The 22,021-nt window shown below is 49.3% G+C and overlaps 2 protein-coding genes across 21 annotated transcripts in view; both read left to right on the top strand.

Moving 5' to 3' along the window:
- Window positions 1-22,021, top strand: part of LOC100115228 (phosphatase and actin regulator 4B) — a 154,083-nt gene that overhangs the window by 81,175 nt on the left and 50,887 nt on the right. The window lies entirely within an intron of this gene.
- LOC116416143 lies at window positions 3,496-15,842 on the top strand. The gene is made up of 2 exons (XM_031923260.1): window positions 3,496-5,134; window positions 15,261-15,842. The coding sequence occupies exons 1-2, from the start codon at window positions 5,091-5,093 to the stop codon at window positions 15,697-15,699; spliced, it is 483 nt and encodes a 160-aa protein (XP_031779120.1). The 5' UTR covers window positions 3,496-5,090; the 3' UTR covers window positions 15,700-15,842.

Raw genomic sequence — 22,021 nt, 5'->3', positions numbered from 1 at the left:
CAATTTTTGTTTGACTCTCGAGTTTTATACAACGAGTTTCATAACAATACCCCCCGCGTGCGAGTATCGGCATTAAATGCTAATTGCAGGAACAACCAAGCGATATCTCCCCGCGATATTGGTGTTTGCTTTGATGATTCATGAAAAACGTATAATTACACAGGTTTTCCATGGCTAGATATTTTTACTCTATCGATCGGCATAGAGCGACTTTATCTTCGCTCTCGTAGCCTTGGACTCGGTACGCGATAGAAATACCGAAATTATTTATAAAACGTAGGCTTGTTCTCCTTTGTCATCGCGTTTAACCTTCAGTCTGTCTTAAACGCACTCGCAGCAGCTCACAATGCGAGGGTAACGTGAGGATGTAGGACATCGCGAGCTTTTTTCCCGTTAATGAAAGTCTATCCCTCTATCTTTTCGAACAACGGGATTCTCATTAATTTAAAGATGATGAAAAAAGCCCGGGGGAGGAGAGGAACTTTTGCCGCGACGTCGCATAATCCCCTTACTCATTAACAAACAAAAGTTGCGCTAAAGCAAAAGAGATTAGCGCATCAAGGGTTAATTCCTTGCTCAGCAGCGTCTATCTCTCTCTTGAAAGCGAGAAACACTCGAAACTAGCGCTGACCACGAAGCAGCAGCAGCAGCTTGACAACGTCGCGTCTCCTCTTTGCGCCGTTTCAATTTCGTCCCGAGCACGCGTCCTCCCGGCGACAATTTCTCTCCTGCACTGCAGCGCGTGGGAACAAAACAGGGGAAGCTGCGGAAAATTACTCGGAAAATCCGTCCCTTGATGCTCTATTTGCAGAGGCCACGACGAGGGATGTACGCGATATTAGAACGAATGTAGCTGTAGAATCGCAACGAAATTTTCTCTCTCAACTTACTCGCAGCCGAAATCCCTTGTCCTCCATTAGGGTCACAGGTCGGCGGCCGAGGTGTAAGCAGATGCGGGATGGCTATGTAGTCGTGTAGGCCAAGTTACAGAGAGACTTTCGAGTGTGTAGGCGACTGCTGCACTTGCGCCGGGCAATCGGTAATCGATACTCGCTTACTCCTCCGCTCGGTGTCGCCTAGTCGCCTCGATTAGCCGGAGATGCCGTTTGACGTTGTCGGGATGTGTGTGTATCCTACTGTCCTAATGTACGATTAATTTATCAGAGATTTTCGAGTAGCAGTCGCCGTAATCTGCCAGCCGGCGATCGATAATGCAATATCATTCAGCCAACGATTCCCTTGGCTAGAGGCTTTATTTTCTTATCGTTATGCAATCACTCTCTCCTATAGCCGCCGCCGGCGGGGATAGGAATGAGCTATTTTGATTTAATGATAAAGCCTTCAGACTCCTGATGGATATATTTCCATTCGATCGGGGCGTTTTTGCTGAATTTACTCGGATACATAAATTTATCCGAAAATTTACTCGCGTTCGATTTTTCCCAAAGCCCGCAGTGATAAAATATTTCGGCCTCGATGTTTCTCAACGTCCTCGATATATTGAACAATACGGTAGCAACAATTTCGACTTTTTTCGATTTCTATACCTCGGCCTCTTTTCCCGAAAAAGTCGGCCCCCGCGCACAAAAGCTGATTTTCCTTGTGTGTATCACTTACGGTCAGCAGGAAACGTTATCGACGACAAGCCTCACCGAATACATGTATACGTATACAGCCGGCGAAGAAACAAAAAGTCTAGTTAGTACAGATAGAGGAAGCGTGGGCAGCTCAATGAGTGACATTTTTATTCGCGGCCGCATGCGAGATAAATATTCGCGTACGCGAGTGTATAACTCTCTCGGGCTCCGATGCAGCCGTATTTTCATTCGATCAGGAGCGTTTTTGCTCCCGATAGGAGCCGTTCCTGCGAGAGACGTTGATTATTTCGTTGTCCTCTGCGACAAGCGAAACGCGTCCAGTTTGATTGTGTATCCGCGTTTTCTTCCTTACTCTTTTTTTTCGGGGGACCGACAAAAACGTGCAAAAATATACTTTTTTAAATAAAAATTGTTGTACACGCGTGTTTTGATGCGAAAGGGCTTTCGGCCAACGCGATGAACGGAAAATCAAATCCCGCTATTACCGTGTGTTTAGAATGGTTAATGCCTATTACGCGTCAATGCGATTCCTGCCGAAGTGCATTAAGCAACTAGCCATCAGCCTGCTAATTAACTATATCGAGGATGTTAAGTCTATAACGAACAAACAGCGTTAATTAACAACTGAAAAACTGCAATCCGTAACGGCTTGTCATTTCCGCTGCTGTATTATTAAAACTGCTTTAATAAAAAACTTCCCTCCATTCGAAACAAAAAACAAAGATCAGGAAAGCCAACTTTTATCGGCGATCAAAATGAATATTTTACAAAGTCTATTTTTAGAGCGCCGCCGCGCGTATAAAAACTTTTACGAGTGCGTATGTGTTTTTCGGGTCTGATTCGAGGAAAACCGTACGTTATATGTACCAGCAGCAAAATGGGTTGCATCAGTAGTGCGAGTCGGAGTTACGTAAGACATACACACAGAGACGAGGGCCTACGATCGATAATATTCATTTGGCGAAAACTTGCGCCGATGGAATCCCAAGAGCACACACACGCAGCGATAAATAAATTGGGCGAAAGAAACAAAAGCTCTTTCGAAAGCTGTTGTAGCATGCCATGTATATACACGTGCCGAGTCGGGGTGCCGTGTTATTCGGTTAAAATTGATAGCAGCGCGGCACTAGACTTTCCTGTGCGCAGCAGCGCGAGAGTAATTCCTCGAGCGAGCGAGAGTTCGTTCCAGCAGTCATAGATAAGTAGCTTATCAATGAAAACATTCGGAACTTCGAAATCGCTTCCCCGGCAAAGCAGCCAGTCCCGTCGTGTTGACGCAGGCTTTTCCCTCGACATTATACCCTGAATGTCGAACTTTCCTCCTGAATACTACATGCTTGCGTACACAAACAGCTTCTCTTTCTTCGGCCTGTGTACGCGTATCTATGCGTAATCATCGGTAATGGACTGTAGAGCGCGGAAAAGAGCCTCGTCGCGCTTTAATAAATCAGAAAGTTGGAGGAGAGAGCAGCTCATAATTTTTACGGCTCCTCGACAATAATTAACGGCGATACCCCTCCGCTGGCCCATCAACTTTTCAACGCCGCTGAATAACGAAAAAGAAACGAGAGACGGTACACGCGCACTTGTGTTGTATATCGTCTCAGGTGTGCGCTGTACGAGCCACTTGACGCCAACTTCGACACTGCAGCTGGCCATTATGCGCCGGCGAGGTCGTGCGCGGCGTGAGGGGGGGGGGGGAAATTCAGTTTTGCAGCTTGCGATGCGCCCTGAATTTTTGAATACGCGGCCATACATTTTCATGGGACTACGCGATGAAAAATGCTTCTCGGGGCTGATGGATGATGGCGTGTGTCTCTCGCGAGGATCGCATTTTTGCTCGATTTTTTGCAATAATCCTACGTTTTCTTTTTCTGTTGCAGGTGAGTAAAGTTCGACAAGCCGCGAGAACGAATTCACGAGAGACGCGCTGCACTACGTGGATTCGTAAAGTATCTTTTTCAACTTTTATCCCCTTTCATGCATTTCTGTCCGGTTCATGCGAGGCGTAAAATGAATGCTTTTCGAGCGTCGAACGCAGTCTTAGAGCTACATTTTAACACAATGCACGCTCCGACCTTTTACACGACATTCGCATTAATAATTTACACAAGTGCGAGTATTATAAACGAAAAAAACCGGGCAAGTCTAAAAAAGTTTAGCGCAAAAACGAGCCTAAGAAAGCCCGTTAACGAAGTCCCATTTTCCCGAATCTCTTTATGCTCCGAAATTCCCTCACGTCAGGCGCTTAAAAAGCTATTTTATAATGCGAGAGCCGTATAGGCCGACACTCGACCGACCTCTGCGCCGCGCAATTAAAGCCTGCGTTCGCAGTGCGGCTCGAAATCACAATGCGTCGTGGAAATAATCCAGCGAATTTTCCGACAGCGCAACCTAATACCTGCAGAGCCAGCTGGTAATATAATATTTCAAAAATTCGGCTCGCCGATGACAGAGCTCTGCCTGCAACGGAGTACCGGCAGTTACCGGGTAATCGAACCAAAGCTCCCGAAAAGAAAGGGTTCACGCAGTACGCTACGACAACAACAACAGAGCTCGCGGAACAAGTGCAAAAAGCTCACCGCCGGCAGCGCGCGCGCGCTTCACAGTACACGTACAAACGCGCTCGCACACACAGCAAGATATACAGCGAGAGAGAGATAGAGAGCGGGAGAGCGAGCGAGACGGAGCTGGCGAACCGGTCGAAGGTGGCGTCGGCGTCGCGACGCCCGCGCGTCGAGAGCGAGCGCCAGTCGCCAGCCCGACCCCGAACCGAGTGCTGCTACTGCTATAGCCGAGCCCCGCGCTTTCGCTCTTGCGCGAGCGCCTTCTTGGCGTTTATACGGTCGTGCGTGCAGGATACGCAGTATAGCACACAGTACAGGTGCACGCGTACGTCGGGTTCGAACGAGTGCATAGTGTTGCGGATATCCCGGTCGAAAGCTCGCGATTCGAAAACAGCCCCGCACGAGTTGCTGGTGTGTACGGTGTCGGATCCAAGAAAAGTCATCGATCGCAGGTGCGCGTCGCGGTCACCTGGGGCCCGCTGTAAAATAGGTAGTTTACGAGTGCGCGCGACCTAACCTGCATTCTAGCAACACCGCGGGAATCGAGAGCGCGCGCGCGCGCGCGCATGTTGGACTCGCAGCTATATACAGCGCTGCTCCTCTGCGTGCATGACCCCGTGTGACGTTGCTGCGGAGTCCTCTCGCGGCCTGTGCGCGCGCGATAAATGCAGCGCTGTGTGCGATGTTGATACGATAAAGCTGCTGCTGTTGCTGCTGCTGCTGCGAAGTGACACTCGTACAGCTATGAAGTAACGCGTGGATGTGGCGATATACAAGTATATAGAGAAGAGAAGAGGAGGAGTGCCGTGTGCGCGAGTGTGAGTGATAATACAGCTACTGGCCGTTGACCCTGCGCGCGAGCTGCGTGTGTACACGAGCTGCAATTCGGGATAATCGCTGACAGAGCTGCAGGGCGCAGAGTGTCATGTTTCATGCTGCAGTGGTGTTTCATACGACGTCGACGAAAAGGTGGGCTCACACTAACAGAGAGATCACACTAACGAGTAGTCTCGCGTCGACTAGAATCAATCAGGGCTTTGATGCACTGTACGAGGGAGTCTTGCTGCACCGTGTAATTTCCGAGTAGAGTACACGGATGTTTTGAAATCCTTTCAAGTCGTAAAAGCTCGCTCTAGCTCTTTTCTCGACGCCCGCGGCTGAGTGCGAAGTTTCCTCGGCTAATTGCTCTCCGCCGGGATTATAACCTTTTTCTCGCGATGCATTTCGAGGAGGGATCGTTGTTTTGATCAACGGCCTCAGCTCGCAATTATTAAAGCGCCTCGGTCACTTAATGGATACATCTAGCTCACCAAGTAGTTTCCCGTAGTTTGCCTATTTGCCAGAATTACGTAGACGCGCTGTTGTGCATAGACGTAGATTCGTAGACTATATAGCAGCCAGCCCCCCATTGAACGGTCATTCTCGCTTCCTCAAGTTTCTCCATTAGAATGGGTAATTGCCTACTCGCGAGCATTGCTGTGGAGATAACTCCTTCGTTCGCGATTCTGAAAATGCGAAAGAAGAGGCGGTGTCGCAGCGAGAAATAAGAAGCTCGGCTCGTAAAGCCTCACTGGATTGTAAACAATAACGACGCCAGCCCTAATAACAGCCAGCGAACACGCGCTTCAATTTCTCGCTGCAGACCTCTTTCATGACAGAGAAAATAATCCCTCGACCTTTCGTTTTCACTGTATTACCCGCGTACGTGTCCCGCAAGCTCTCGGGGGACGTATCTCGCGAGTAAACGCTCTCGCGACCAGAAAGAGCCTTTATCTCTCGCGAATGCACTCGAGCCATTTCGCAGCTCGAATAGCTAATGCGACGATAACGACGCGATGGATAGCTAGTTCGATTTGATTTTTCGAAGAGGAGAAGATTCGTCGCGAAACCGGTCGAGGCTAAATTTAACCCCCAGGAGTCTTGGCGATCTGTCAAACGCTGATCGCGAACTAGATCTCGCCGCCGGTCACTTTGTTGGAATTTCGAGCCACGAGTTCGATCTTTTTATTACGTCGCGTGTGCGTGTGTACACGCCTGGCATCCGACAGCCAGGCGGTAATCGTTCTCCAGTGAAAAGCTCGTAATAATAAAAGCGGCCTCGCGACTGATCTCTTGGCAGGCTGGACTCGGGTCGCCTCTGCCAAGACGTGGATTTTATCTTGTATTTTCACTTTGTAATGGCCCAACGCTGCTGCCAAGATTGCGCTGATGTAAACGCCTCGCATCGCGAAACAATGTCTCTTTTCGATCTCTTTTCGATCATTTCAAAACTCGGATGAAGTCGAGTCTCGAATTTCTCGCTGAAACGCGATATATCGGGTATTTTTTCCGGAAGAATTCAATACGTCTGCGCGCATAATGAATCGTATTACACACGCGGATATCCGAGAGCCAGTACAACGAGAATAATCGCGAACAAAGGGGAAAACAGTCGATGCAACCACGGTATAGAATCTGTAAGAGCGCCGTGGAAATCTTAACCAAAAAAAGGTTCGTCTTATTCGTTGATTTTTTTTTCAATCGCGAGCTCTGTTGACTTTGGCATGCAGATGTGCTTGCATCCTCCGCGTACATAATACACGGAACCACAATGCAAGACCCTTCACGTCTCGTCGTGCGCCTGTATACACTACGGCGTTTATCGTCGATCGCCGGCTCGAGAGGGGAGGGCCGCCGCAGAAAGATCGAATTCCTCGAGAGGACCTATCCTGACTAAAGAGCCCTTATCGCGCGCAGTCGATTTTCTGTTTTAGTTATAGACCGAGGAAAATAATACAAGCTCTCGAAAAGTGTGTCAACACGGGATGGACGTATGTATAAAATGAAATAATTGCAAGGAAAAAAGACTCCGTTTCACTCGACGTAATATAAATTCAGCTCGTTCTGGCGTATACTCGCGCGTTGCAGCCGTAGGAGATAATCAGATTAACGAATTCACGAACTCACCGCCCGCGCGCGCACACTTGCTGTAATTGGAATGGCAACTATATAGAGTGTACGTACGTACGAAGGCACCGCAATTCTAGAAACGCTACGCTTCGCTCCTCGGAAAGCTCGTACAGATATACAGAATGACCCAGTACAGAGTCTCCTCCTATACAGCAACAGCAGGCCGTCTTCGGGAAATATTCCAACGATAAATCCCTACTCCCCGATAATTTAATCAATCAGAGTCGCTCTTGTACCCCCTCGTCAGCATCGCGTAGAGATCGTCTCTCTCGCTCTTCCACGGACAAAACGAGAGCTGTATAACGCTCGTGTATCGCCGGCGCAGAGCCATCAGCCCTAAACGAGAGCCGAGTCGACTCCCCGCGCCACACTTACTCTAATTGGAGGGGCCAATGTCGCGACCTCTCTCCGAAGGGCCTAGATTATTTCGCCGGGTAGGGGCTCCTTACGTCGTGATTCGTGATTAATTGCGCGGGCGTTTGTTTTCTCTCGCAGGGATTAACGATATCGTGCGTACCTCCCATACACACCCGCTTTTATTTCGCACAGCTCAATGCATATCCCAAATTAACGGCCCAATTATTTCCCGGATAAAGGCCGTCTTGAGCGTTCCCCCTCGCGCATCAGCGGCAATTAACGTCCCCTATATCCGCACGCGGTGTATAGAAAAGAGAAACGTCGTCGCGGGTGCTGCGATTTCACGCTCCGGTCATCCCTCGCAATCCTATACGCCGCGCGATAAGCTCGTTAGCGCGCGCGCGGCGGCCGAGAGTTTCGTTTCCGCACACGTAACAGATGCAGTGAACCTTGCGCTACTCCCTCGCTTGCACGCACGACTCGACTTTCCCGATCCGGCTTTATTCCCGCGGGAGGAGTCGAGAGAAACGCGAGAGCTTCTCCCGACGTGTGCCCGCGCGACATCAAAGGATCAGGTCGAGCCGCGAGGCTTTCCGTTTCACCGCGGGTCTTTAATCTTCCCGGCCCGACCGATCTCTCGCCGTAAATCCACGACGCGCGTACGTTATATTCGCTCCTTTCCACATGGCTTTGTCTTCGCTGAGAAAAAGAAAGAGAGAGAGAGAGAGAGAAAGATTTTCTCTCCGATGGAGGTCAGAGCTGCCGCCGAGGACGACTCGAGCGACTGCGGATTTTAGCGGAAAATATCGGAGTATCGCGTTTTCTCCGGCGCTACGAGCGCGCAAGCTTTCATAGAATTTGTTTGCCTGATGCGCGCTCCGTGTGCGTGCGTCTGGAAAATCTTTCCCTCTTCTCGGAATTTTCCCATATTCGAACGGATGCGAAGCTTTTGGGATATAGCGCAGGGTGATTATTCTTCATCTGCGTCGCTTAGGGTAATTCAACACGAGAGATATGTAGATTCATTTCGATGATGAAGCGGGGCTGAAAAGCCAGCTTCGTGAAAAATCTCCTTTTTTTCACTCTCGACGCACTGCGAAACGAAGTGGGGGGTAATTGAAACGCTTGCGCATCAGCTCGAATTTTTGCTCGCTCGGTCGCGATGTTCCGCATTTTCCAATGATATCGCAATTTTCAACGTTTTTAGCTGCAGCAAGAACGAAATACACACTAAGCTGGCAAACGAACGTGACCTACATTGCCGTCGAGTTCTTGGAGTTGGATTTCCGCGTAATGCAAAAACGCCTTTTTACGCGCGTTATTCCTCCGAAGTAAACGGCCTCCCTCTACAGCCTTTTGCGACGATTCCGTTTGCGCGATTTTTCAAAAAACCCACCCTCCGCCCTACTCGCTCCCCCTGTCGCTTACCCGTCTCTCTTTCTCTCGGAATAAAAACTCCAAAAAAAAAAAAAGACGAACCTCGTAAGCACCCCGACGATTTTTCAAGTCTCCGAGGAGAAAGGAAGAGTGTCCGCTGCCGTCGCGGCGTCGCCGAGCTTTCTCTCTCCCCCCCCCCCCCCCCCCCGCGCATATCATCCACGCGGCTTTTCGAGCGGCATCACAGTAGTCTATATAACAGCGCGCGCTTCGCGAGTAAGTAAAAATAGGCGGCCGACCGTGAAAGCGCGCACCGAAAATAGAGGAGATGCCGCACGCGCCGCTGCAGTCGCTCGAGAGAGAGATGTGTGTGCGCGACCGTGGAGCCGAACTAATGTCGCGGGAGAAATTTTTTTTCCATAATTATTCCACAGTAATTTATTGCACGGCTCGGAATTTATCCACACGCGCGCGCGCTCGACCGGGAAAATTTATCCGCGGAGAGCAAACTTTGCCCTCGAGTTGCGTCGTAGTGGAGTCGCGAATCTATTATAAATCGAGCGCGCGCGCGGTGTCAGCTTTCGCGCCGCGGTAGGTAATGGTCCGTGAACTTTCAATCGAGTGCGCGCGCTGGTTATGCCCGGCACAAAGGCCTAGAGCGTGTTGGGTGTATACATGGTATGATAATATTCACTGCGGAGGAAACGATTTTACGTGCGCTTGCGTATGCGCCACGGGGTGAAATCAACTGTCTCGGTTCGTGGGTCCGATGATCGAAAAGTGTTATATTGTGATACGAGATTGGTTATTCCGAAATATAATACAGCGCAGCTATTCACTCGCTAACGCATGGTTCTCCCTAATAATTTTTCATTTCGTTCTCGTTAATCCACGATGGATGTCCAAGTCCGAAGGATCTAGTTATCGCCATAGAAGCAGACACGGATCCGACGAACCAACAGCGAACAACACCCGCGATAGATCTAGCTAATGTCAGCTCGCAGAATCAATTACACGCTGTACTGCACATCCCCGAACTTATTCCTCCGCCTATCGGCCTATCCAAGCATCCGGCAGTAGCAACTCACTCTCTCCCTCTCCCTCAACAACAATCCCCGAAGTCAATCAGAGCTACGCCGAGCCTGCGCGTTTAACAAGGCAAATTCGATCGATCTCGATCGATCAATCCATTATTTCCGCGCTGCACGCGCGTCCCCGTCATCCGGCGCGTATAGTTCCGACACGTGGAGGCGGAATTTCTCGCAGCGCGTCGAGATTGGATGCATTGGCTTTGCGGTGGAATAGTCGGAGGGCGCAAGGAGTCCTGATATCCTCCCTCTCTCACCGGGGGGTGGAGTGCACTTCCTCGCATCACTGCATAGTCTACTACTCCGTTCCTGCTGCACTGGTTATTGACGCGGTAATTAAGACGGAATGCTAATTCCGCGGCTCGTACGCAGACTGTCGGTAAACTGTTGTTCCGAAATACATCCCGAAAAATAAAATCAAAGGCAGCTCTCGAGATTCATCCGAAATACGCAGAAGCCGCCCACGAGTCGCACGAGCGCAGCATCGCACCCACGCGCGCGTATATTGGAACGAGAATCCCTCCCTTGACTTTGCCGACGAAACGCCAGCAGTATATAATACGGCGATGGCGTGACGGAGTCTCATTGCAGCGCCAGTCGGGGTCAGGGGTCGACGAACGACTCCGCGATCTAGCGATGCAGTTAGTCGCGCATAGAAGCCGGGAGGAGGGAGAGAACAACGCACATCACGACGCGCGCGCGAGAAGAAGATGAAGCCTCTCGCGTATTATTCAGCGATATTCTTCGTATCGACACTGCGGACTTCGGGGAGGTTCTGGCTCGTTGCAGCTTATGCGTTTCTCGAATTATGCGACCGTGCGCACGTGCCGAGTTGAAAAATTCATTCCCGCGCGTCTACAAAGGGACGTGGCGGTGCGCTATTAGCATTACGAGCGGGAGCGCATTATGCCATCCGCCGTCAATTTGCGCGTACGAGAGATAGCTGTACTGCGTTTATATATCATCGCGCACGCTGCGGAGAGAGCCATTGTGGAAATTGCCGCGGCCATAACGGACTGATGGTGATTTAATTCCTCGGCCTGGTACACACATATCCCGAGGCTCTAATTAATGTTCGGCTTTTTTCGATGCATCAAATTCGCTCGTGTACGTGTGTGTGCCCGGCGGCAGGTAGTTCGTTTTTCCCAGCTCCGTACTCGCAGTTTTTCTAGTTCTAGAGTAATTCCCGGGCGAAAGCTTCGGCCAGGTTGTGTATAGAGAAAAGTGGGCGGGATGTGTGTGTGTATGCGTGGAAAGAGGGCGAGAGGGATAGAAATGAATGCCCCTTTTTCCGCGCGATCGTCGACGTACTTTTTAACGAGCTCCGTTTCGCGGCGTTCGATATAAATTTGAAATAGGCGAGCTTTTTATTGTTCGGCTCCCGGCTATAATAACTCGCGAAGCTCTGTCAATTTTACGTGTTCGGTACAATAACTTTGTAACGCGGACGAGCACGCGACTATACTACTGCACTTGAACGAAATTTCCATTATCGAAATAAACACCGTGCGGATATCCTAATCAAAAGCTCGCGCGCGGCATTGATTACCTGCCATTTGAGCTCGCCAACTTGTCAGTCGCGGATCGCGCCAAGTCCAAGAGTTATAAGCGTTGTACGTAGCTTGATAGTTCGTGCGGTTTCAATCGCGAGCAAAGAAGCTCCTCCGTAGATGGATGGATAATACCGGCTATGCCCTTCCGATATTGAAATTTCCGCTCTTCGCGAGTTTGAAGCTTTAAGCTCTCTCGCGCAGGCTGCAGCGCGCGCAGTGTTATTCCAAGCCGGCAATTTGTTTTTGCGAAACGCGTGTTTCCCTTTCATTCCGCCTCGGAGAGAAGGGCGTATAGCGTGTGCAGTCCTTTTGATCAGATGTACTCCATCGGTCGTCGCTCGCGCGGAAAATGAAACTATAGACCGGCGAAATTAGCTTTTAAAACTTCGAGCATGCATCACACACACTCGGGGCAAACAATTTTTACATTCTGCGGAGTCTCGAAAGAACTCTCAAAGCGAAGTGACCGCCTCCGCGTGATTCGGTGATAGTCTCATCTCGCTGGAAATTCAACGCCGGCAGCTGAAAACTTTCGGAGTTAGTTCGCGCGCGCAAATGACATTTGGTATACACACGCGGCCTTTTTACGGCCGTTGAACTCCCGGTTTATTTTCCAGCCTGCGCGATCGCTATCGATGACTCAGCTCTTCGTTGCACAAACACTGAGTTCTATTTCCGACGCTATTAGCCTCGCGTAATACTAATAACAAGAAGAAAATTTCATGCACGCCGCGACTCCGCCGTTCCAGGAAAGCGTCATAATCAACGTCAACGCAACGAGTCTATCCCCGATAAAACGCGCGCTCGCGAGGGGTTAATTAAATCTTCATCTCGCGCGAGCTTCGGAAAAGCAAGCGGCAGCTCTTATCGCGCACAAAAGCCCTTAATTGCTTTTCCCCTTTGCAAAGTTCGCGCGCGCGCGCGAGAGAGAGAGAGAGAGAGAGAGAAAGAGAGAGAGGCTCCATCCATCAACGCCGCTCGCTCGCGCTCTCCCGATATTTGATCTGCCTGCGTCACACCGCACCGAGGCGTCGAGAGTTTTATCCTATACCCGAGATTATGACAATGTGGACGGCACGTGGAATTAGAAGAGAGGTTCGTTTGCACGAGGGTTTACCGCTGTTTGCGAGGGTAGTGTCTCGTTTTTGCTCGATGGGTGCAGCTTTAACGAGACGAAGGAGGAGCGACTCGAAGGTCGATGGAATACTTCTCGGGATTTAATTAAGTCTACAGAGGACTCGAGATTGACCTTTTTCCATCCAAGTTCAATCGTTTACTCGTTGCCCGACAAATTGCGTTAAAGCCCGCTTCGAGGATTAGTTATCTCCGGCTAAAGATACACGCCGCTCGACGAGGCAAACATGCATCTCCGTCACAGAGAGCAATTTTCTCGCTTACTCGGTTTACCATAGACAAACAGATGCGTGCGAGAGAGCTCAGCCACGACGCTCCTTTATGGATTTTCAATAAAAATTTCCTTCTCGCTCTGCCGTGTGTACCAAGATTCTCTCGTTTGTGATGCAGCCGCGGAAAAGAGATGGAAATTCTGGAAAGCATTTTTACTTTCCGCACTTTGAGTTTTCGAAAGAGCTGGAAACGCTGAAAGTTTCGTCGGTCGCTGTAATTGGCTCTCTCCGGGAATTGAAAGCGTGACTTTGGATTGTTATTGCAGTGCAAAAATCGCGAGAATTCGAGGAAAATTCTAGTTCTCTCTCTCTCTCTCTCTCTCTCTCTCTCTCTCTCTCTCTCTCTCTCTCTCTCTCGGGGGAGGAAGGTTAAAACGTGAGAGTTATTACGCGGAGGAGATTCTCAGATTTTAGTTCCCCTCTCGCAAGAACGGCGATATTTACCTTCTCTCGTCTCTTCTCCTCCTCCGAGAAATGAGCGAGGGTCTCTCTCGCAGAAGCTCGCTTAACAAAACATTCGAAAGTTTTTCGTACTGAATAAACAATCCCGCTCGAAAAATCGCGAGAGAAGTAAAAATTCGACTTCAGCCGCGAGATCCATCATCCAAAAATAATGTTTCGCGCACGTGTAAAAAGGATAAAAGCCTCTCCTGGCAAAAGAGGAGAAGTCAAAGAAAGCGCTTTTCTCGCTCGCGTCGCGCAGTTATACGTCTGAAAAAGGTCGTCGGGCAGAAAAGAAAGTCCTTACCTCGTTTCCAGCTCCTCGAGGGCAGTAGCAGCAGCAGCTGCAGTAGGTTCCTTTCTCGAATCGCGCGCGCGACCTTCCGCTCGAGCTACGCGATAGCTCTCTTTTTGCTCTTTGAAACCGCGGCTCCAGCCTCTAATCGTCTGTGGCGGTAGAAGAGCGAAAAAGCTCGGCGATCGTGGTTCGCTCGCGGGCTCGGAATTACACCGACGTCGCGTTTGCTCCTCGGATTCGAGTGAATAAACAAGCGCGGATTGATTAGATCGAATTTTCGAGCACGAAAGAAGTGGATGGACACACGGACAGCCTGCGAATGACATTATTTCAGGGACAATCGCGCGTAATTAACCGAGTATTTAAATGTCTATGCCGTACGTTCATAAACGCCCTCACGGCCGCTGTGTGTAACGTTTCGTGTATTCTATCTCTTTCGCGTCGCTTACTTCTCCCTCGGCTGCTACTGCAGTCCATTCGGACGGACGATCACGAGCTGAAATATGCTTTTCACGAGGCCATATAGCCGAGTGAGCACGAAATAACGCAGTTAATGATCGTAGCGAGCTTGAAGTAGTAAAGGCCGGGTTTGATTGTTACAAACAATCAAACTCGTTATGCCAGTGTTCCGTAGCTATGCGCACCGAATAAAAAATGATTTTCATCTCGACCGCTGGCTTATCCGGCCACTTTTGCTCTCGATCGACCGCATTAAACTTGCACACAGCGCGCTCGAAATCGAATTGTCCTCTCGCTCGCTTTGTGTGCACGTGTGTGCGCTCTGGAAAGCGATCCGAGATCATGGGGGGGTTGTACCCTGCGGTTCGCCGCGGGTCAACGAGCCAGCGCGAGGGCGACAAGTTCGGCTCGAATGAGTTTATGAAAATTGCTCGGCTTGTTTTTAATGAGCTACATGGAGGATCGCAAACAAACGCCAGTCAGCGGTTTCTCTGCACACTCGAACAATTTATTCGAGTGCTGCGTTCCCTCTCTCATTAAACAAACACACGCGTTTCATCATCGATCTCACTCTGCACGCTTGTCACATATAACATTCAGCCTCGATCTTCGTTCATCGGAGCTTTCAATCACTCACGCAAATGCCAGCATAGCCCACGCAGACTACGGTGTGTCAAAGAACGATTAATTAAATAAACCTAGCTCGCAGCGCTCGCAGCTGCAACGCGATATCGATTGCGTGCGACGCAGTTGCCAGGCGCGAAACGTCGAGTTGCGGTAGCAAAAAACGGAGTAGGCTTACTAGCAGAGAAAATCAAAGGTAGATCAGATGCCGTCGACGTAGCGCCTGCGACTCCAACGGTTCTCTCGCGCTCGGCTAGTGGCGATTTCCTTTTCGGTCGAGCAAGATACACTCGCGCACACTCCGGGGCCGCGGCTCTCGGAAGTGCTCGTTAAAATTAATACGTCGCCCAGTGCAGCAGCAGCGGCAGATTTGTTCGAGCGATATAGCGGGCATCGGGAGCGCTGTAGTCTCCGTTGATAATTAGTCGAGACGACGGTCTCTTTTCGATGATAGTCAACGCAACTAGTGCGCGGAGGAGATTATCTAAGTTTGTCGCGCGCGCACGTGTTGCGCAGCTGTTCCTAAAACTCGATTATTCGCAGCGCAGTTATCGCCGGAAAAAATGAGGAGAAGATCGAGCGAGAAGCTAGTAGCAGTAGCAGCAGCAGCAGCAGCAGCAGGCAAGAATGCGCAGAATCCGCGGCTATTGACCTTCAGTTATTACCTCGCTCGTTAGACAGTCTCTCTCGCGGGCGACGTGTGCGTTATGACTTAAGTGGCGAGCTCCTGATTAGCAGGCGTCTCGCGCTTGCGCCTCTCACAATGACCACAACAACAACGTCGAGCAGCGGGACGAGCGTGGGCGAATCATCGTCGTCGAGAATGACAGTATTAGTAGGAGAGACAGCCACGGGCCCGTTATTCCAGCGGCAGGCTACTGCCCAACTGGACGGCAAAGACGAGGAGGAGCAGTGCGCCGCTGTCTGCCGTGCGGAGCGCAAGCGCTTCCGGTTCGACTTTGCCGGCCTCGGAGTCAAGTAGTCTTTCTGCGATAAGAATACGTAAGAACAGAGAAAAAGCCGGGAGCTTGTACAGTGCAAGTGCGCGAGATCAGGTTCAAAGGGATTGCGAGAGAGAGAGGAAAAAAATCAAAGAGAGAGCTGTGCCCGGCGTTGACGCTCCGATGATGGGATTTATTATGGGCTGCACGTGTTTCAAGGGTACCAGCCTGAATCATCTCTTTCAAGGTTCGTGCCTGCATCACCCTTAAACCTTTCTTTCATTTCATTGTCAATGTGCTTTCTCCATACTTGATTAACCGTTATCGGCGGTGTATCGATCCCCCCTCGGTCGAGAGGTAAATATTCCGTGGCGCTCGAACTTTGATCAGAGAAATTGAAGTTTCATCGAGCCCGTAATTAGAATTTAATACATATTTCGACGACGAGCGCGCCCCGTTATGCGCCGTTAATTAATTCGACGAGCCGATATATTCCTCGATGAACACGTATTATAACTTAACCAAATACCATATACGAAACAAGATCCATTACCCGACGGCTCTTTTGAAAAAAAACGCGCATCTCAGCACATACACCCCCACCGATACATCGTTGCGTGAAACCTTTTTACGATACCGACTCCTGGCGCTGGTGCGGACGTATCGGACGAACAGCGTAAAACGAGGCGTAACGGTACACGCGGCTCGAACCTTATGCATCGTGCGGTGTCACGATTTTATTCTACTTCCGGTGTGTGTGTGTGTGCGTGTGTGTGAGCGAGACAACGAAGTCTAGTATACGTAGAACGCAAACACCCGCATACATATTAAAAAGTACACACTCAGCAGCAGCGCCGGCTCGAAACTTTCTTGCGGCGGCGAGACGGGCCGCTAATTCTCTCGGCTTTTGCCGCTTGAATTGCAGATTCGAAATTTACGCGCGCGCGTAAACATTTAAACGCTCCTGTAAGCTCTCGCGTTTCACGGCGATTTTTAGGCGACGATATATGAGTCTTATACGTTCGACGTCGTTCGAATGCAGTAAATTAAGTAGCGCTCGAATGTCAAATTGGCCGAGAAGAAAAAGGAAGGATAATAATATACGCAGAGCGTATAGCAGCTCCACGACGCGAAATTCGAGCAAAGGGAGCTAGCACGCGAAGTACCGGCGGGAGTCTCTCGTACCAGCTGCGGGGCTGCGTTTAATGCGCGGCAAAGGCGAATTACGTTGAAATGCTAATTACGTATTTCGTGACTGGGCTAAGAGCCACTGCAGACACGAAGAGCGGCGGGCGGTCCTCTCGAACCTTGGATTTTCGATGGTGTATTTTAAATCGAGCTTTTTGTGATCGCACGGTGAATAGCCGGCTTAGACTCCGTCTGGGGAGGAATATAATTGGCGATATTCGAGGGAAACTTCTGGCGGGGAGTTGTTTACAAGCTCAGCTTGTGTAAACCTCGGTCTGAAATTCGCGTAATTTCATCAACTTCGCAGAAAGAGAGAGAGAGCTTGCGTGTAACAGCGCTCGCTGCGCGATATACATCAGTTCTGATATATTTTGTATATACCGCAAACTAATTATCTCCACGGCATTACACTCAAAACTGCGGTTCTATTGCATCACGTTCGCATTAAATTAATACAATTTCCGTGTATGCGACATGCGATCGAAAAGAGGCATCACGGCAAGAGTGCGAGTAAAAAAAATCGTCGCACAACCGAGGAAATTGGAGCTTAATCGTCGGCGATTGGTCAGACGCTACTTATTTCCGGGGCCGCTTCGTCCCTTTTTCAAGGTGACGTAGGTGCTAATTGAAACCGGCGACGTGCCCGCACACGTCTCTCATGTAGTGCTGCGCGACCTTCGCGGGGCCTTTCGACTAGTGTTCCGTCTATAGGCAGCCGCTTTCATCCCGAGAGAGGGAGCGAGAAAATCCGTATAATCCGCGACCTCGATCTCAATGGCTCGCGTTCGCTTTCTTTTATGCCTTAACGAGTCGATTAAAGAAAGCTCGCCGGGGAGCGAGAGGGCATTTTTATAGGCGGTCGAGTGAAAGATATTCGCGTGCGAGGATTTGGGGAGTATGTGTATGCAGCTGGAGAGACCGACTGCGACTGAAGGGTAAAAATGTTATTAGGGAGATTTACGAGCGTCCGGGAAATTTATCGGCGTGAAGTGGCTTTCGATTCGTTGTTGGGAATCTCTTTACGCTGTCGTGTAATCAGCGTAAAATGTATACCGGCTGTTTGCAAACGAGAGGGCAGGAGCTTCGAGTATCGTTTTGTGTGATATGATAAAACGATATGTATGGAACGAATCCCCATCAGCTCTTATTCCGCGAATGAATAATAATAAAAGCTGCATCGTCAGCGTCAAAAGAATAATTCGAAACGAAACGCTTTTTATATGGAAATCCGCATTATTCCATCGCTGATAAAATAATACGTAATTTAATGCGCTTTACTGCCAACATCAAACGAAGCATTATTCCTGCCTCGTGATGTCAGAAGAGTTTCGTTCGACTAGACGCTCCGAGCAGATCTGCTTTAACACTGTATCATAACGTCGACGTATACTTTGGACGCTTGCCATAGCCGTAAGACGCGCAGGTGTTTTCGCGATAAAATCATTCGCTCGAGATGTGAAAGACCGGATCGAGGCTGTTGCGTTATTTTTTCTCATTCGTATAAAATATCTGTGACACACACACACACACACACACATTGTATCATATGTATCAACAAATATATAACGTTCGTTTTCTCTTTCTGTTACAGGTAAATACAAACATATTCGATGGCCCGTTTCACCGCTGAAATATTTCGGAAACGTGAGTCTTTGCACGCGCCATTAAACCATTTTTACGATATTTCAAACAGTCTATTTTGTTTGTGCAAAGCTCGAGTGCCAGAAATAAAAGTGCGGCGAGTTTTTTTTTGCCATCAAGATCAATATCGTGCCGCGGAATTTAATATCGATTCGAGAGGACGTGGCGGGCGGCGAATCTTGAAAAACTTTTGGGTTTTGACAAGGAAATCAGTCGAGTTGAACACAGAATTTAATTTCGTATCTCTTGACCTAAAATTGAGAGGAACGCAATAGTTCCCAAGAGGAAAATTGAAAACGGCCATAGCAACGTCGTGTCGCGCGCGCCGTTCGAACGCGACGATAGTACTGCTCCAAATTCTGACGCATTAAAAGTTTTAATAAAGCCGTTGCAATAATTTTCACGGCATTCAATTAAGCCGCGATTAATTGATAATTGCCGCCATCAACGCGTCTCCCCCGAAGTGCCTAATTAACTCTGAAATCACGTCGTTAAGAAGTTTAGTACCGAGTTTTATCGTAATTAAAGCGAAACAAGCAGCCAAGCTGCAGGAAATTACGGTCCCCGAAAAAACGCTCTAATAAAAACTCATCTTGAAGGAGCCCCTGCTTCGAATCTCTCCGCTAAAAGCTCACCTCACGTCGCGCGGTTCCGCGTCATTCAATTACCCCGAGAAGCAGCCGTCTCCGCAACAACGTCGTCTAATGGCCCTTTTTGCAAATTATTTAACTCCCGGAGAGAAAGAGAGAGAGAGAGAGAGAGGACTCCAGCCGCTCCTGCGGCGCCGATCGATTATTTGCCTCCTCGGGAGATTTTTTCTCGCGAGCGGCCCGTGGCGCCATCGGGTGACGCGAAGTTTAGGAAAGCGGATGAGAGAGCAGTTCCGGTTAGAGGTGCAGCGAGATCGATCGACATACTGCTGCTGCTGCCATCCGGCTGCTGCCGCGCGGACTTCCCTGCCGAGGGAGTCTGCGTATCCTGAGGCCGAGATAATAGGGATCTGCTCGCTGGGGGATGCGTCGATAAGGTGATTTTTCGCTCGCGAGTCCCGATTGATTATTGCAAGTATACGCTGAGGTAAACAAAGATGACGTACCGTCAATATTAGCCGACACGAGTCACTCTGATCGATGGCTCGAAGGTAACTTATTAGGCAGGTAGAGGAAGCGGTACAAAAATTACACAATATCCCATTTATCCTTGCCTTTGACAACAAACCGGCCGTTTCCTCGTCAGAAACATATTCGCCACAGCCGAAGGCGCGTCGCATGCTCTCAGTCGATAAACGATAAGCTTGGCCGCGCGACGCAGAGAGGGCGGCTTTGATCGCGATAGAGCGCGCCGGAGCGGGATAAGGGGATAATAGCTGTTATGCGAAGCTTAATTTTATTACTCCGGCTGGTGCAATAAAGTTAACGAGTTGACGTTAGCCCTGCCAGGATTATCGATCATTTTTTAAGAGCCGATGCTCGAGATAAAACAAAGTTTTACTTCGCGATCGTTCTCGTCGTGACCTGATGAAAGTTAAACAAAAACGTTGTACGCGATATTCAGTGGACGATTTAAGCGATGTTCGCCGACAGTTTGCTCGTCGGAAACAAATCGCGCCGAGTGCAGCACGTTCATCAAAATTTTACTACTCATTTCGCTGCGTTGTTCGGTAAAAACTTCTCCGTATAGAGCCCCCGAGCTTCAATTCCAATATCTCGCGCGTGAAATGCCCTCTCGACGGGGACAAAAGTTCCGATGGAGATGTAGCCCGTCTAAGAAGCCAGGTTGGATTTATCTCCAGTCGGGCGCGCGAGGTAAAAGCTCAGTCGCGGCGCCGCTGCGAGTTTATCGCGCCCGTTTATCTACTTATCGAGCGCCGCGAAGGCTTCTCTTCCCTTTTACGTACGTACGTGCATTATTACGCAGGTGCTGCTGCCGCGCGATATTATCACGTATGTGATGCTCAGCTTCTTCAGCCGGCGAGGAATGGTATCGCTGCGAGTTGAATTTCGCGGGTATTTCACATCCAGAGCTTGCGAGCTGCTGTAATAATGTTCAGAAATGGAAATTTAAAAAAACTTTCATTTTATTTTCGATGCAAAAACTGGCAATCGAAATCGTTCAATGAAATACGTCATACTCCGTGCTCATTTTTCGCGCAGAACGTGGTCGAAGCTCCGCACGTGTGAAAACCGCGAGCTTTTATCGTTAACGCCTGCAGCGAGCAGAGTTATATCTACTCGATAAACTCTCGCGAGCCTTCAAAAAATCAATATATCCATCTACTTCTCAGCGAGGCATTCGACACATTAAAAAGCGCGAAGCGCGTCTACGAGCACATGCCAGGAGAGCTTTTACGAGGAAGATCGCGCTCGTTACGTCGCTTTAACGATCCTCCGCGCGGCATCTCTAGCTTCGCTCTCTCGCGCACTGGACTATTAATCTCGCGTAATTGTCGCGGGAAGAGAGAGAGAGAGAGAGATATGGAGCAAGATGATTCCGCGGAAACGTAATCGCCGGTAAAACGAGAGGGCATTGCAAGCTCGACGAAGGCTGTACGAGCCGAAAATCGAAAACCATACGAGCTTCACGGTCACGAATTATCTCCCGCAATTGTGCAGATCTTTTTGTGCGCGCTGAAAATGAAATCTCGATCTACCGAAGTTATGGCTTATTTAGAGTTCTTTCAGCTAAAACATAAAAGCCCGCGTCCCTATAACCACGCCCTATAAAAATACAAGGTGTAGTCGCTGAGAATCGTATTATTCCTCCGCATTGTGAAAAATCCGCCGAACATTTTATCTCAGTCGCGCTCATATACAGCAGTTGTATACACCTCTCAAACGAAGTTTCGAGTCATTAGCAGTTACGTTACTGCGAAGCGACATCGCATTTGTCCGCGTAAATAACGCGACAGCTTTTGTTCCCTCTATTTTCCTCTATTCCGGATTGAAAGTCTTTATGGGCTTTTGTAGCCCCGGATCGAGTCGCGAGCAACTGCTGCATTGTAAACCTTGAAGAGTTGAGTAAACGCAATACGCTCCGACCTTGTTTTACGAGAGCCAGCGGCCCTTTTATGGGAGAAAAAAAGAAGGAGGAAGAAGAAGAGTATCGCGAAGTTTAAGGAGCACGGGAAGAGGGGGTTAATACTGGCGGATTTATGATGGATACTTGCGCTCGACGACTGGAGGCATATAGCTAGCTCGGACGTATACAGCGTGTTTGCGCATGTGCGCGGAACGGAATCTGCTGTTTAGACGCTTGGAATCAGTGATACGCCTGGAGGAATCAACTTTTTATCGTGGGTAGTTGCAGAAAGGCTTCTTCGGTGATACCGGCAGAACGTAAGGATGTAGGTATAGAGAAGTCGTTACTTTTCCTCGTGTTCGTGAAGAAGAATCATTTTATCGAATTACGTAACATCTCGTTTTTGTAATCAACGTATAATCGAATCTACTTACATTACACTTCGTAACAATCCCTCGTATCCACCCACTGTAGAGAGTCTATCACAAATAAATTTTCGCATCACTTATATTTCGT

The sequence above is a fragment of the Nasonia vitripennis genome, chromosome 2, assembly GCF_009193385.2.
Source record: "Nasonia vitripennis strain AsymCx chromosome 2, Nvit_psr_1.1, whole genome shotgun sequence".
Classification (NCBI taxonomy): Eukaryota; Metazoa; Arthropoda; class Insecta; order Hymenoptera; family Pteromalidae; genus Nasonia; species Nasonia vitripennis.
This window is presented reverse-complemented; position numbering and strand designations above follow the sequence as displayed.